Source organism: Oncorhynchus tshawytscha, linkage group LG16, assembly GCF_018296145.1.
Source record: "Oncorhynchus tshawytscha isolate Ot180627B linkage group LG16, Otsh_v2.0, whole genome shotgun sequence".
Lineage (NCBI taxonomy): Eukaryota > Metazoa > Chordata > Actinopteri > Salmoniformes > Salmonidae > Oncorhynchus > Oncorhynchus tshawytscha.
In genome coordinates this window covers 18,029,079-18,045,528 of record NC_056444.1, presented here as the reverse complement: position 1 = coordinate 18,045,528, position 16,450 = coordinate 18,029,079, and the positions used below count along the sequence as shown (strand labels likewise).

General features: G+C 43.3%; 2 protein-coding genes across 2 annotated transcripts in view; both read left to right on the top strand.

Moving 5' to 3' along the window:
- The window catches only part of c8g (complement component 8, gamma polypeptide), a 41,432-nt gene extending 32,794 nt beyond the window's left edge, over positions 1-8,638 (top strand). Inside the window, exons 3-7 of the mRNA XM_042298908.1 lie at positions 4,788-4,858; positions 6,047-6,154; positions 6,415-6,519; positions 6,624-6,659; positions 8,551-8,638. Coding sequence (XP_042154842.1) covers positions 4,788-4,858; positions 6,047-6,154; positions 6,415-6,519; positions 6,624-6,659; positions 8,551-8,570 — 340 coding nt within the window. The 3' untranslated portion in view covers positions 8,571-8,638. The remainder of the gene's footprint in view (positions 1-4,787; positions 4,859-6,046; positions 6,155-6,414; positions 6,520-6,623; positions 6,660-8,550) is intronic.
- An 801-nt stretch (positions 8,639-9,439) lies between these two features.
- On the top strand, positions 9,440-11,264 carry LOC112236894 (lipocalin). The gene is made up of 6 exons (XM_024405512.2): positions 9,440-9,599; positions 9,839-9,978; positions 10,078-10,157; positions 10,231-10,344; positions 10,793-10,894; positions 11,020-11,264. Exons 1-6 carry the CDS (start codon positions 9,510-9,512, stop codon positions 11,037-11,039), a joined length of 546 nt encoding a protein of 181 aa, XP_024261280.1. The 5' UTR covers positions 9,440-9,509; the 3' UTR covers positions 11,040-11,264.
- Positions 11,265-16,450: the final 5,186 nt, after the last annotated feature.

Below are 16,450 nucleotides of genomic sequence, written 5' to 3'. Positions count from 1 at the left end.
TCTCTGTTAGCACTACCACACGTCTGTGAGTTACACTCCCTCGCTGTTAGCACTACCACACGTCTGTGAGTTACACTCCTCTCTCTGTTAGCACTACCACACGCCTGTGAGTTACACTCCTCTCTCTGTTAGCACTACCACACGTCTGTGAGTTACACTCCTTTATCTCTGTTAGCACTACCACACGCCTGTGAGTTACACTCCTCTCTCTGTTAGCACTACCACACGCCTGTGAGTTACACTCCTCTCTCTCTGTCAGCACTACCACACGTCTGTGAGTTACACTCCTTTGTCTGTTAGCACTACCGCACGTCTGTGAGTTACTCCTTTCTCTCTGTTAGCACTACCACACGTCTGTGAGTTACACTCCTCTCTCTCTGTTAGCACTACCACATGTCTGTGAGTTACACTCCTCACTCTGTTAGCACTACCACACGTCTGTGAGTTACACTCCTTCTCTGTTAGCACTACCACACGTCTGTGAGTTACACTCCTCTCTCTGTTAGCACTACCACACGTCTGTGAGTTACACTCCTTTACTGTTAGCACTACCACACGTCTGTGAGTTACACTCCTCTCTCTGTCAGCACTACCACACGTCTATGAGTTACACTCCTCTCTCTCTGTCAGCACTACCACACATCTGTGAGTTACACTCCCTCTCTGTTAGCACTACCACACGTCTGTGAGTTACACTCCTCTCTCTGTTAGCACTACCACACGTCTGTGAGTTACACTCCCTCTCTGTTAGCACTACCACACGTCTGTGAGTTACACTCCCTCTCTATTAGCACTACCACACGCCTGTGAGTTACACTCCCTCTCTGTTAGCACTACCACATGTCTGTGAGTTACACTCCCTCTCTGTTAGCACTACCACACGTCTGTGAGTTACACTCCTCTCTCTGTTAGCACTACCACACACCTGTGAGTTACACTCCTCTCTCTCTGTTAGCACTACCACATGTCTGTGAGTTACACTCCTTTCTCTCTGTTAGCACTACCACACGTCTGTGAGTTACACTCCCTCTCTGTTAGCACTGCCACACGTCTGTGAGTTACACTTCCTCTCTATTAGCACTACCACACGCCTGTGAGTTACACTCCATCTCTGTTAGCACTACCACACGTCTGTGAGTTACACTCCCTCTCTGTTAGCACTACCACATGCCTGTGAGTTACACTCCCTCTCTGTTAGCACTACCACACGTCTGTGAGTTACACTCCTCTCTCTGTTAGCACTACCACACGTCTGTGAGTTACACTCCTCTCTCTCTGTTAGCACTACCACACGTCTGTGTGTTACACTCCTCTCTCTGTTAGTACTACCAAACGACTGTGAGTTACACTCCTCTCTCTGTTAGCACTACCACACGCCTGTGAGTTACACTCCTCTCTCTGTTAGCACTACCACACGCCTGTGAGTTACACTCCTCTCTCTCTCTGTTAGTACTACCAAACGACTGTGAGTTACACTCCTCTCTCTCTGTTAGCACTACAACACGCCTGTGAGTTACACTCCTCTCTCTGTTAGCACTACCACACGCCTGTGAGTTACACTCCTCTCACTCTGTTAGCACTACCACACGTCTGTGAGTTACACTCCTCTCTCTGTTAGCACTACCACACGTCTGTGAGTTAGACTCCTCTCTCTGTTAGCACTACCACACGTCTGTGAGTTACACTCCCTCTCTATTAGCACTACCACACGCCTGTGAGTTACACTCCCTCTCTGTTAGCACTACCACACGTCTGTGAGTTAGACTCCTCTCTCTGTCAGCACTACCACACGTCTGTGAGTTACACTCCTTTATCTCTGTTAGCACTACCACACGCCTGTGAGTTACACTCCTCTCTCTGTTAGCACTACCACACGCCTGTGAGTTACACTCCTCTCTCTCTGTCAGCACTACCACACGCCTGTGAGTTACACTCCTCTCTCTGTTAGCACTACCACACGCCTGTGAGTTACACTCCTCTCACTCTGTTAGCACTACCACACGTCTGTGAGTTACACTCCTCACTCTGTTAGCACTACCACACGTCTGTGAGTTACACTCCCTCGCTGTTAGCACTACCACACGTCTGTGAGTTACACTCCTCTCTCTGTTAGCACTACCACACGTCTGTGAGTTACACTCCTTCTCTGTTAGCACTACCACACGTCTGTGAGTTACACTCCCTCTCTGTTAGCACTACCACACGTCTGTGAGTTACACTCCTCTCTCTGTTAGCACTACCACACGTCTGTGAGTTACACTCCCTCTCTGTTAGCACTACCACACGTCTGTGAGTTACACTCCCTCTCTATTAGCACTACCACACGCCTGTGAGTTACACTCCCTCTCTGTTAGCACTACCACATGTCTGTGAGTTACACTCCCTCTCTGTTAGCACTACCACACGTCTGTGAGTTACACTCCTCTCTCTGTTAGCACTACCACACACCTGTGAGTTACACTCCTCTCTGTCTGTTAGCACTACCACACGTCTGTGAGTTACACTCCTTTCTCTCTGTTAGCACTACCACACGTCTGTGAGTTACACTCCCTCTCTGTTAGCACTGCCACACGTCTGTGAGTTACACTTCCTCTCTATTAGCACTACCACACGCCTGTGAGTTACACTCCATGTCTGTTAGCACTACCACACGTCTGTGAGTTACACTACCTCTCTGTTAGCACTACCACATGTCTGTGAGTTACACTCCCTCTCTGTTAGCACTACCACATGTCTGTGAGTTACACTCCTCTCTCTGTTAGCACTACCACACGTCTGTGAGTTACACTCCTCTCTCTGTTAGCACTACCACACGTCTGTGTGTTACACTCCTCTCTCTGTTAGTACTACCAAACGACTGTGAGTTACACTCCTCTCTCTGTTAGCACTACCACACGCCTGTGAGTTACACTCCTCTCTCTGTTAGCACTACCACACGCCTGTGAGTTACACTCCACTCTCTCTCTGTTAGTACTACCAAACGACTGTGAGTTACACTCCTTTGTCTGTTAGCACTACCGCACGCCTGTGAGTTACACTCCTCTCTCTGTTAGCACTACCACACGCCTGTGAGTTACACTCCTCTCACTCTGTTAGCACTACCACACGTCTGTGAGTTACACTCCTCTCTCTGTTAGCACTACCACACGCCTGTGAGTTACACTCCTCTCTCTGTTAGCACTACCACACGTCTGTGAGTTACACTCCTTTATCTCTGTTAGCACTACCACACGCCTGTGAGTTACACTCCTCTCTCTGTTAGCACTACCACACGTCTGTGAGTTACACTCCTTTGTCTGTTAGCACTACCGCACGTCTGTGAGTTACTCCTTTCTCTCTGTTAGCACTACCACACGTCTGTGAGTTACACTCCTCTCTCTCTGTTAGCACTACCACATGTCTGTGAGTTACACTCCTCACTCTGTTAGCACTACCACACGTCTGTGAGTTACACTCCTTCTCTGTTAGCACTACCACACGTCTGTGAGTTACACTCCTCTCTCTGTTAGCACTACCACACGTCTGTGAGTTACACTCCTTTACTGTTAGCACTACCACACGTCTGTGAGTTACACTCCTCTCTCTGTCAGCACTACCACATGTCTGCGAGTTACACTCCTCTCTCTGTTAGCACTACCACACGTCTGTGAGTTACACTCCCTCGCTGTTAGCACTACCACACGTCTGTGAGTTACACTCCTCTCTCTCTGTTAGCACTACCACACGCCTGTGAGTTACAGTCCTCTCTCTGTTAGCACTACCACACGTCTGTGAGTTACACTCCTCTCTCTCTGTTAACACTGCCACACTTCTGTGAGTTACACTCCTCTCTCTGTTAGCACTACCACACGTCTGTGAGTTACACTCCTCTCTCTCTGTTAGCACTATCACACGTCTGTGAGTTACACTCCTCTCTCTCTGTCAGCACTACCACACGTCTGTGAGTTACACTCCTCTCTCTCTGTTAGCACTACCACACGCCTGTGAGTTACAGTCCTCTCTCTGTTAGCACTACCACACGTCTGTGAGTGACACTCCTTTCTCTCTGTTAGCACTACCACATATCTGTCAGTTACCATCCTTTGTCTGTTAGCACTACCACACGCCTGTGAGTTACTCCTCTCTCTCTCTGTTAGCACTACCACATGTCTGTGAGTTACACTCCTTTCTCTCTGTTAGCACTACCACATGTCTGTGATATTTTGCCTAACAGCTATGGGAGTTTATCAATATTTGATTTGTTTTCAAATTCTTTATGGGTCTGTGTGATCTGTGGAAAATGTGTTTCTCTAATGTGGTCAAACATTTGTCAGGAGGTTAGGAAGCGGCTCAGTTTGCACCTCATTTTGTGGACAGTGGTCACATAGCCGGTCTTCTGTTGAGAGCCAGGTCTGCCTATGGCTAGCTCTCTCAATAACAAGGCTATGCTCACTGAGTCTGTACATAGTCAAGGATTTTCTTTGTTTTGGGTGTCACGGTGGTCAGATATTCTGCCACTCTGTTCTCTCTGTTAAGGGCCAGATACCAACACTTTTTACCTGAAAAAGACAGTCTTGGCTCTATAGACATTGTTGCTATACTGGGGAACTGAACATGTTATGCCTGTTTTGACTTGTTATATAATTAATCTGGCTGAACCAGAGGAAATAGTTGGTTGTGCAAGTTGCAAACCCCCCTCACACACACACACACACACACTCACAGTCTTATGCAATGTTAAAGCTACCCGAGTAGATAACTCCGCTGATCTGTCTAACTTTAAATTTTTGTCCCGTCCCCCCCCCCAGTAACCACCAGTGTTGGGAGATCCTGCAGGCGTACACCATCACCCCCACCCCAGGATGCCTTGTACTCAATGGTAAGAGTCCTGTCACACACAGAGACATGCCTTACAGCCCTGTTAACTGCTATAGACACCCTTCTTCACTCTGCCTTCTCCTCCTCCACCCGGCAGTCTCCTCCAACTATATCTCTGAGAGCACTGCTGTCTCTTTAAAATTGCAGCTGGAACCCCGTGTCACCAACATTCCACTGCTCTAAACTGATTGGCTTTTCATTCAGAGTATGCAAATCTGATAGGTGAGAATTGTCTTCTAATTGAATGATTAGAATATTCCGCCCTGAAACATATAATTGTATGGAATTGATTAGAATGTATAAAATCATAATCAATAAATGTGTGGTCCTAGTTCAGAATTAGGGTAGAACAATATGTCTTTATGGTATTTTAAACACAGACTGTCTGAGCTTGGGAGAGAACAGGGTGTACGTGTCAAGAACAAGGTCACAAAGCTCTGGCGGTTGGGTAGCAGGATGTGTGTGTGTGTGTGTGTGTGTGTGTGTGTGTGTGTGTGTGTGTGTGTGTGTGTGTGTGTGTGTGTGTGTGTGTGTGTGTGTGTGTGTGTGTGTGTGTGTGTGTGTGTGTGTGTGTGTGCTGTGTGTGTGTGTATGGCTGTGTGTGTGTGTGTGTATGGCTGTGTGTGTGTGTGTGTGTGTGTGTATGGCTGTGTGTGTGTGTGTGTGTGTGTGTGTGTGTGTGTGTGTGTGTGTGTGTGTGTGTGTGTGTGTGTGTGTGTGTGTGTGTGTGTGTGTGTGTGTGTGTGTGTGTGTGTGTGTGTGTGTGTGTGTATGGCTGTGTGAATGTGTGGGCGTGAGAAGTCAGTATAAAATGAATTGTTTCGTGTTCTTGACTTTGGAACGTTCTCTGAATAAACTGTGCTAACCTTTTGTATAAACTGAGTCTTTGACTAATTATTATTATACCCTGGTATAATAATAGGTCTTACAAACCTCGGGAATTTGTCAGAGCTATTGATTGATTGTTATTATCATTGGGATTGGAAATTCTCTTATCAAAATCACACGTTATAGTCTGGGAATAATCACTGTGATATATTTACTATGTGTGTTTCAAAGGAACACCAGAGGAGAATTCATGTTCATATTCAAATGACATTAGTTGAGAATGAGGTGCAAATTTGATCTTGTGTCAAAGTTATTGATATTACTGTGTTATTATTGTTAACTATTATTGTTTTCCATGTAGGTAGTAGACCGTTGCTGAACACTGATATAGTGATTGGAGAGTCAGACTATAGCTCCTACGCTGTGTTTTACTACCAGAAACAGGGACAGCTCACCATGAAGCTCTACGGTCAGTCTGCGGCTTGCATGCTGCCAACCTGATTGATACCCTGTACTAACAACATGCAAGCCAACACTATGGGACAATATATCGGTTTGAAGCCAGGTCTTCTGAGCACGACAAAGACTCTGTTAGCCAGCAGAGCTAAAGCCTAGGCATTACTTCTGGGAGATATGGTTCACCAAACCACATTCAGTAAACCATTACAGAAACATTCATGTTGAAGTCACTGAGAATGTTTCAAGGAGGCTGTTGTGTTTTCTCTACAGGCAGATCCAAGGACACCCTTTCAGAAGCCATCTTGGATAAGTTTGAGGACCTGGCTGAGAAAAGGGGCCTGGGATTGGCCTATGTGTTTGCCTTCCCCAACTACAGTAGGAACTTCTCTATCATAACTCACACACACAGCCTGTCATAACTACATCTCTACCACAGCCTGCATACATACATAAAATGAAATTGTTTCCAATCTGTACAGGTCACTGCGAGTCTGTGGACAAGGACCATGTGATCAGTGAGTATACCATTTCAAACATTTGTTAAACCATTTATGTGGGGCATCGTGGACCTACAATGACAAAATAAAGGAATTGGCCAAATATAGACTACATCAATATAAATGTAGACGCTTCAGAATCAACTGTTGTAGAAGGACAAGAACCAGCTGGCTGAGGTTACTTATTTTTCTTTTGGGCTCCCGAGGGGCGCAGCAGTCTAAGGCACTCCATCTCAGTGCTACAGACCCTGATTCGATTCCAGGCTGTATCACAACCGGCCATGATTGGGACTCCCATAGGGCTGCGCACAATTGCCCCAGTGTTGTCGGGTTAGGGTTTGGCCGGGGTAGGCCGTCATTGTAAATAATAATTTATTCTTAACTGACTTGCCTAGTTAAATAAAAAAAATGTAAATAAAACAAGAATCCTAAACCACCCCTTCAAGTTGGTGATAAAACTCAGAGGGTGACATCCAGAGAGTGACAAAGTAATCAATAAACGAATCAACTTCGGAACATACTTGTGACTTGAATAATGTAATGATGTTTAAATAATAAAACAAGCATGAAATTAAATGAACAAATCCCCCCCCCAGTCGTTTTACAAGATATAAACCCCAGTAATATTTTATTTAGGAATTATTGCACGTTACTACATGCGTCAAGTCATGAAACCAGACATAAACAAATACACGTGGCATATAATTAGGCATGAAGCGCCATTATTTTGTATTAAAGGTCCAATACAGCCGTTTTTATCTCAATATCAAATTATTTACTGGTAAAAATTAAGTACCTTACTGTGATTGTTTTCAAATAAAATGGTACAAAAATAAACAAAAATATATTCTTAGCTAAGTGCAATTTCTCAAGCAAGACTTTTGCTAGGACTGTCTGGGAGTGGTCTGAGTGGGCAGGGGAGAACTGAAAACTAACTGTTATTGGCAGAGAGGTTCGGAACTTTCTTTCTTGGTCTATTAAATAATGGTGATGTCTCCATGCACGCCAAAACTCTATTCCACCAAAACTGGCTGAAATTTCAGGCTTTTCAAACTGCTCTTGTACAAAAAGGGCATTATCACAATTTCACAGTATTATTACAACATAGTGTGGAAATATAGAGTACCAGTCAAAAGTTTGGACACACCTACCCATTTAAGGGTTTGTCTTTATTATTGCTATTTTCTACATTGTATAATAATAGTGAAGACATCAAAACTATGGAATCATGTAGTAACCAAAAACATGGTAAACAAATTAAAATATATTTTATATGTAACACTTGTTTTGTTACTACATGATTCCACATGTGTTATTTTATAGTTTTGATGTCTTCACTATTATTCTACAATGTAGAAAATAGCAATAATAAAGACAAACCCTTGAATGAGTAGGTGTGTCCAAAAATTTGACTGGTACTGTATATATAAAACACAGGAAATCACGTTTTTGACTGCACTGGGCCTTTAAATTGGCAAACTCCAAACAGGCTATCACAGTGCATGTCGGGACAGCACTTTGCTCTGAAGGCTGAAGCCTAATTAGCCCATACACACTCTATGATTTTCACTCCCTCATCTTTGGTAGACTCGGAGCAAATGGAGAGAGGCAAAGGGAAGGGGGTGATTTGGGATTCGGACAGATGCAGATTGGTGGAATGGCATCCAACCCCCTTTAACTTTGAAAAAAACATCACGTTTACTCCTTTGCAGGGCATGTGGAAATGTACTTGCACAACGGTCAGTTAGATAAATTGCGTAAACAAGTTTACCTAACTGTTTTGAAAACGCGACTGCAAATCTATAGTATAGAAACATATTTGCATAAATAAATGGGCATGTTTATTCTTCTCTAACTTAATTAACTTCGTATAGTTTATTTCTGAGCTTGTTTCATCTCTCCTTCCCAGACTGCGTGCCAATATGTTGAGGAAGATTCCAAGACCCTGTATTCTGACTGCTCAGCAATACATGGCATATTAAAATGATTGAATTGCTTATGTGTGCGTGTTTTTTGTACTCACTACTGAATCTCCTCTCTGGATAGGCCTACTTAGGGGGTTCTCTCGCATGCTAATGAGTCCCAGATGTAGCCTGGAGGGCCAGGGGGTTTAGTTACAAAACGGGGGTCTGCAAATCCCTAGCCCCCATCCTAAACATCCCAGAGAGAGGCTGTGTACACGTGTGTGTATTATGTAACCAACTCCCTGCCTACAAGACTCTGCCTGCCTGCCTCCTTCAGAACAAAGAGAGTTCAGGGCCATTATGTATCCCTCAAAGTTATGTATCTTTCAGACCTCAACTGTATGTATACTTTAGGAGGAATTCACCCCAAACCCCAACATGACTTTAGACCTCTGTGAACCCATGTTCTGTCCTGCAAACTGTTACATTTACTTACTAGTTTTACAACTCACATCTTGCAAGCATGCAGCCCTCGGTGGTTACTGCTTTACCTGCTCACTCTGAGGACACTGTGTTAATGTGTCAGTGCATGCATATTTGTGCATGTGTGTACATACTAATGTGTCTTCATGCTTACAATATGCATTTCATGGTGGAGATGGTAGTGATCAGGAATAAGAGTTGTCTGAATAAATAGTCCTATCATTGTGGGGGGAGGAGAGGGATAACTCATTCTGCTTACAGAGTAGACCCCCCCCCCCTCCATGTGCAGTTGTGTAAGAGTGACATTTACATATCTTTGTGGGATGGAGAGGGGTGGGACTAACTACTGGAGCCAAGGGGTTAGGAAAGGGGAGGAGTAGAGGAGGGGTGGGGTGGTACAAGCTGGAGGATATAAGGACATTCGCTCTCTCCTCACACACACCCTGGAGAGTTGAGCAGTCGCACACACCGATCTGTAACCATGATGCTGAGGATGATGGGAGTTCTGCTGTGCGCTGCACTGGTCGCCTGCATCGACGTCGTGCCCCAGAAAGACTTCAACCTGGAGAAGGTAAGAGAGAGAAAGAGGGCAACAGAAAGAAACATACTGAGAGAACAAATGAGATCGAGAAAGTGCAGGCAAAAAGCTGAGAGAAAAGATGTACAAGAGATTCTGAGGTTTAATGGGGTCAGAGAAGAGCATAGTACACAGTGTAATCTGCAATGACTATGGAATCAATTTGAATTGTGAGAATGAATGATATGTCGTTCTTATTCTGTTTCTGACTATATCGTTCTCACGCTCCCCAGATGGCTGGTAGGTGGTGGATTGTGGGCTTTGCCACCAACGCCCATTGGTTTGTGAGCCATAAGGCTGACATGAAGATGGGCACTTCCGTGATGCTGCCCACCGCCGGAGGAGACCTAGACCTCACCTACACCAACCTGAAGTCAGTGTGTGTGAGAGCACATTGTGTGTGTGTGTGTGTGTGTGCGTGGGCGTGTGTTTGTCAAGAGAATTCACACTGACTCTGCTCTTTCTCTCTCAGCGCTGATGGTACTTGCTGGAGGATGACACATCTAGCCAAGAAGACTGACATCCCAGGCCGCTTCACCTTCACCAGCCAGCGTGAGTATGTGCATGCACGCACACAGTTGACATAAGTCCCCCTCCCTAACTTCTCTCCCCTTCTCCCTCTCAGGTTGGAACAATGAAAATGACATGCGTGTGGTGGCTGTCCAGTATGATGACTTTGCTCTGATCCACACCATCAAGACCAAAGATGGAGTACCTGAGGTGCTCAACAAGCTCTACAGTAAGTCTGTCTGTCTGCATTTCTGAAATGAATTGACGCTTTTAAAGATGTTCATGTTTTGTGTGTGTGTGTGTGTGTGTGTGTAATTAATCAGTTCTTTGGTCTTCGTTTTTAGACTGGTCGTGTTAACTTGGTGGTGTTGTGCTTCTACAGCTGCATTGCTTGCTGTTTGGGGTTTTATGCTGGGTTTCTGTATAGCACTTTGTGACATTGGCTCATGTAAAAAGGGCTTTATAAATATGATTGATTGATGGTGTTAACCTGGTGGTGTTGTATTAGCCTGGTGATGTTGTCTTAAGCTGGTGGTGTTGTGTTAACCTGGTGGTGTTGTATTAGCCTGGTGGTGTTGTCTTAAGCTGGTGGTGTTGTGTTAACCTGGTGGTGTTGTGTTAACCTGGTGGTGTTGTGTTAACCTGGTGGTGTTAACTTGGTGTTGTTGTGGTTGCAGGTCGCACTCCAGAGGTGAGCACAGCACTGCAGCAGAAGTTCATGCAGTTCTCTCTGGATACAGGAATCATCTCCGACAACATCGCTATCCTGCCCAAGAATGGTGTGACATTACACAGCATACATGCAAGATCACACACATCTACTTACTGTATGCACAATATTACGACAATCGCGTGTGCTTCAGTAGAAATAATCTGCTCACTCTTTTCTCCCTCTGTATTGAAGGTGAATGTACCGAGGCATAAAGTGTTTCTTCACTGATCCCCCCCCTCCCCTCGTCGAATCCTCCTCCACGGTTCCACCTCTCCTTTGTCTCTCCATTTCACATCCAAACTCTTCTCCTGGGAGAAGACTGAAACAAGAAACCCCACCCCCCGATGCACCACTCTTCATCCCTTTTCTACATGTTTTTTACTGCTGATATCTGTTGTTTTGATTTTCTTGTGCTGAAATAAAGAATGTGTAACAACTCAAGTCTAAAAGTTAATGTAAACAATACGTAGGTTACAATTACATAAACCTACCTGCACTACATTATGTTAAAGTACATTTTAGAAGCCATTCCAGAGGAGAGTCCCAGGTTTTTAATCACAAATGGCACTTCATAAATATACAAGGTTAGAATGATGAGGATAAAGAAAATGTATTTTAAAAGTTAAACAATAGCTGTTCTGTAGCCATTCAGGATCTCAGAATGACAGCAGCTGTACAGTTCCGTGTGACATTCGGTAAAGCAGAGGCTAGAACTAAAAGTTGATTGTATGGCTGAGCTTTCTGTTGTACTCTTCAATTTTGTCATTCAAAGTAATAATAATAAGGACCACCAAGGATACTGACTGGTGAAAGGTACTTAGCACCTCTTCCCAGTGTTGGCGATTAACTCTGTTGTTCCCATAGCAAATATCCACCACCAATCCAATAGTCAAAATATTCCAGACCATAAGGTGGTAGTAGATTGTTTGTCTTGTGCCTGCTGTAGATAGCTAGCAAGATGCACTAATGTTGTTGCTAGTGTTAGTTAACTAGCTAGCAACATGATAATTAAATCACAATCGACTCATTTTTTTAATGAAGAAGCTGCATGTAAGCTGCAGAGAGTAATTTGTCCTACTGGCAAATGGTGATGCTAACATTAACTAGCAAGCACACTGGCAGTATAGAATAATGGAGAGTGAATTAAATGGTCTTCAACTTTAGTGTTGTGCATTGTGTTGCATTTACCACCCCACTCGATTCATAAGTGTGTGTGACGGCCTGGCTCAGTTAGCAAGCTAACGTCAGCTAGCTAACAAATGAGCTAGTGCACATTATCCAACCTATCCAAAAAATCCTTCAAGCACAACACTTCTTAGCTAGATATAAATACTTGCACTGGAAAAAATATTTATGATGCAGCTTTATTGATGAAAAGGGGATGGATTATAGCGGGTTTGTCAGTACCAGGTCTGTACACAGCATGTATGCATTTTGTTTCAGCAAGAGAAGGAACAGCCTCCTACTGTCCTAAGTACCAATGAAATCACATTTTAGTTGTCACATGCGCAGAATACAACAGGTGTTTCACCTTACAGTGAAATGCTTACTTACAAGCCCTTAACCAACAATGCTTTAAGAAGTTAAGAAAAATTGGCAGATTTCTGTTTCTGGCCTCTAAATAAAACTTCCACAGAGTAAATAAAAATGTGTTAAAGAAAAATATGAAATAATGTATTTTTTATTGCAACAATAATACCAATATTACACATCAATACAGGGACATTCCTGTGTATACAATGAAAAAATAAATGTACAAAACAGCAGGCGAACCCCTCCCGAACGCCCACCCAAAAATATGAAAAATTCAGGACAAGGCAATGAGACATTAACAGACATCCAGACATGACTTCTAATAATTCCAACTTTTTAAGTTTCACAAGTTTGAGGGATTTATAAAATTGTAACTGTTCAATGAAAAAAATAAACAAAATAAGGAATTTTCCCACCCCATTTACATTTGTGGATATAATATTTGGAGAATAGTAATGTTAATAAATAGTTATGATCAGAATTACAAGGATAAGCATAATGCCATTTAACATCATCAAAGGTAAACATAGGTCATTTAGGAGATTTTATACACGACCAATACTGAATTTCAAGCCATAGTTTACTAGAATGGCGACATTAAAAATAAATAAATGCTCTATAGATTCTGAATGAGCAAAAACACAAGGAGTTTTGTCAAAATTGAACCTTTTGTGCAATAAATCATTAACAGGGTAGATGGAAGAAAATATTTGAAAAAAAATGTGTTTCTTCAGCTGTGCCATCAGAGACTCTGGGTTCGCGCCCAGGCTCTGTCGTAACCGGCCGCGACCGGGAGGTCCGTGGGGCGATGCACAATTGGCCTAGCGTCTTCCGGGTTAGGGAGGGCTTGACCGGTAGGGATGTCCTTGTCCCATCGCGTACCAGCGACTCCTGTGGCAGGCCGGGCGCAGTGCGTGCTAACCAAGGTTGCCAGGTGCACGGTGTTTCCTCCGACACATTGGTGCGGCTGGCTTCCTGGTTGGATGCGCGCTATGTTAAGAAGCAGTGCGGCTTGGTTGGGTTGTGTATCGGAGGACGCATGACTTTCAACCTTCATTTCTCCCGAGCCCATACGGGAGTTGTAGCGATGAGACAAGATAGTAGCTACTAAAACAATTGGATACCACGAAATTGGGGAGAAAAGGGGTAAAAATAATAATAATTCTTTAAAAAGTGTTTCTTTAACTTTTGGGATAACTGGACAATTAAGGTAAAAGGGAGTCGCTTTTGACCATAGTATGGGTTGATCACTTCCATAGCAAAATATGACTTCATTAACTGTCAATCCTATCCACTTATTGTTGAAATTTTTATCCAAAAGTAATTAATTGGTCAACTTGGAAAAGTGAGAACAACCTCATAATATAACAAAGTTTTCTTAAATAAGTCCAAGTAAAGGAAGTGGAATTGCTTTGCAAACCTTCATATATTCTCTCTGGTCAATATTAACTTGAAATTTACCATTGAACTCATCAAATGACAGAAACTCCCCAGTGTTGAATAACAAATTTCATTAGGAATTCAAGTCCACCAAGTTTATGAAACAGATTGTTAGGGATATGATACCAAATAGAGGTAGGATTAGACAGACATAATGTCAACCATTAAATGTTAAAATACCTACTAATGACTCAAAATCAATAGCCTGTAAACCTCTATGATCATTGTCTTTCACTAATTGACATTTTCGAATAGGATGCGTTTTACTCCTCAAAATAAATATAAATATAACATAATTGCCGTTTTTGATGTTATTAGAAGAAAAAGTGGACTGCCTTGGATAAATGATTCCAGATAAACCATCAGTCTTGAATAAAAGAATACGACTCCAAATTGACATGTCACGTTAATAATAACGCAGAGTGACAGACATCGTAGACAATGTGTGATCCCAATGTGGGCAATAACCATCATCCACATGAACACCATATAAGTCTGCACATGAATGATAGCTTCAGCTCTTTGTGCCCCAGTCCTCATCCCAGCACAACTGGTGTTGTGTCCAACATATACTTCTTCATCTGAAACAATATACAAACGATATATGGACTACCCATCACTGCGACATGTATGCTCTCGTTGGCTGGCCCTCAATACATATCCGTCGCCAAGCCCACTGGCTCCAGGTCATCTATAAGTATTTGCTAGGTGAAGCCCCGCCTTATCTCAGCTCACTGGTCACCATAGCAACACCCACCCGTAGCACTGCTCCAGCAGGTATATTTCACTGGTCACCCCCAAAGCCAACACTTCCTTTGGCCGCCTTTCCTTCCAGTTCTTTGCTGCCAATGACTGGAACAAATTGCAAAAATCACTGAAGCTGGAGTCTTATATCTCCCTCTCTAACTTTAAGCATCAGCTGTCTGAGCAGCTTACCGATCACTGTACCTGTACACAGCCAATCTGTAAATAGCACACACACCTCATCCCAATATTATTACTTACCCTCTTGCTCTTTTGCAACCAGTATCTCTACTTGCACATCATCATCTGCACATCTATCACTCCAGTATTAATGCTAAATTGTAAATATTTTCACCTCTAGGACCTATTTTATTGCCTTCCTCCCTACTCTTCTACATTTGCACACACTGTACATAGATTTTTCTATTTTTATTTTATTTTGTGTTATTGGCTGTATGTTTGATTATGTGTAACTCTGTGTTGTTGTTTTTGTCGGAATGCTTTGCTTTATCTTGGCCAGGTCGCAGTTGTAAATGAGAACTTGTTCTCAACTGGCCTACCTGGTTAAATAGTGTGAAAATAGTGTGCAACATCTCTCACTACAGCAGGTATGATGGTGTGTGTGTGTCTCTCACCCGTCTCAAGCTCCATCTGGTCTGCAGCTCCTGCTTTTGCTTAAGCCTCACCTCCTCCAGACTCAGACACATACTAAACACACACACACACACTATTTTATGAAATCCACCTCAGTCTCATGTAAGCTATAACAATTAGTTGTACCATGGTGCACCCTTGTGGCTATAAACAGAACTATAGCAGATACATCTACTGACAGACAGACACAGTACTGTCTCCAGACAGTGCTCCACCGAGGAAGAGCATGATGGTTGCGATGAAGCATACTACTCCCACAGATTTGGGTTCAAATACTAATTCAATTACTTTCACATATATGAATTAAGTAATTATTTAGATATATATTTTGGGGAAATAAAGTAGTTGAATATTGGAATGTTTTTGGAAATACACCTGGAAAGTATTGGCAATGTCTTTGAAAATACTCAAATCCACAGACTATTTTTAAATACAAATACTCCCATCCATTTGAACCCATGTCCTAGGAGTATTTGAAGGTAAGGTATTTGGAAATAAGTATTTGAAAATATTTTCAAATAGTAGGTTATTTATAGAAGTTGTTTGAAAATACAGGCCTCCAGAGTGGCTCAGTGCGCCATCTCTCGAGCCAGGATCTCTAAGGCACTGCATCGCAGTGATAGCTGTGCCACTAGAGATCCTGGTTCGAGTCCAGGCTCTGTTGCAGCCGGCCACGACCAGGAGACCCACGGCAATTGGCCCAGCATCGTCCGGGTTAGGGGAGGGTTTGGCCGACAGGGATGTTCTTGTCCCATCTCGCTCTAGCGACTCCTGTGGTGGGCCGGGAGCAGTGCACGCTGACACAGTCGCCAGGTGTATGGTGTTTCCTCCGACACATTGGTGCGGCTGGCTTCCGGGTGAAATGGGCATTGTGTCAAGAAGCAGAGGGGCTTGGTTGGATTGTGTTTTGGAGGACACACAGCTCTCAACGTTTGCCTCTCACGAGTCAGTACGGGAGTTGCAGCAATGAGACAAGACTGTAACTACCAATTGGATACCACGAAAAATAAATACTTTCAAATACTTCCAACAGAAGTAGTTGATTTTGGCCACACAAATTCGGAACATATTTTACATTTAGCAAATTCCTAACATATCATAAGAATTGCAATTTGTTGTGGCTAACATTAGCTAGGTGGCCAACAGTACATTTTTCATAGGAAATGGAGGATGGACATCCACAAATTAATACATACAAAACGTAACAACATATCACACTAAATGAAGTGACGCTGCTTTACGTACAGAATAA

Coding starts and splice junctions, on each gene's coding strand:
- LOC112236894 (XM_024405512.2), top strand. CDS start 9,510: ATGATGCTGAGGATGATGGGAGTTCTGCTGTGCGCTGCACTGGTCGCC. Junction 10,345..10,792: donor GGTGCTCAACAAGCTCTACA/GTAAGTCTGTCT, acceptor TTGTGGTTGCAG/GTCGCACTCCAGAGGTGAGC. Junction 10,895..11,019: donor CGCTATCCTGCCCAAGAATG/GTGTGACATTAC, acceptor TCTGTATTGAAG/GTGAATGTACCGAGGCATAA.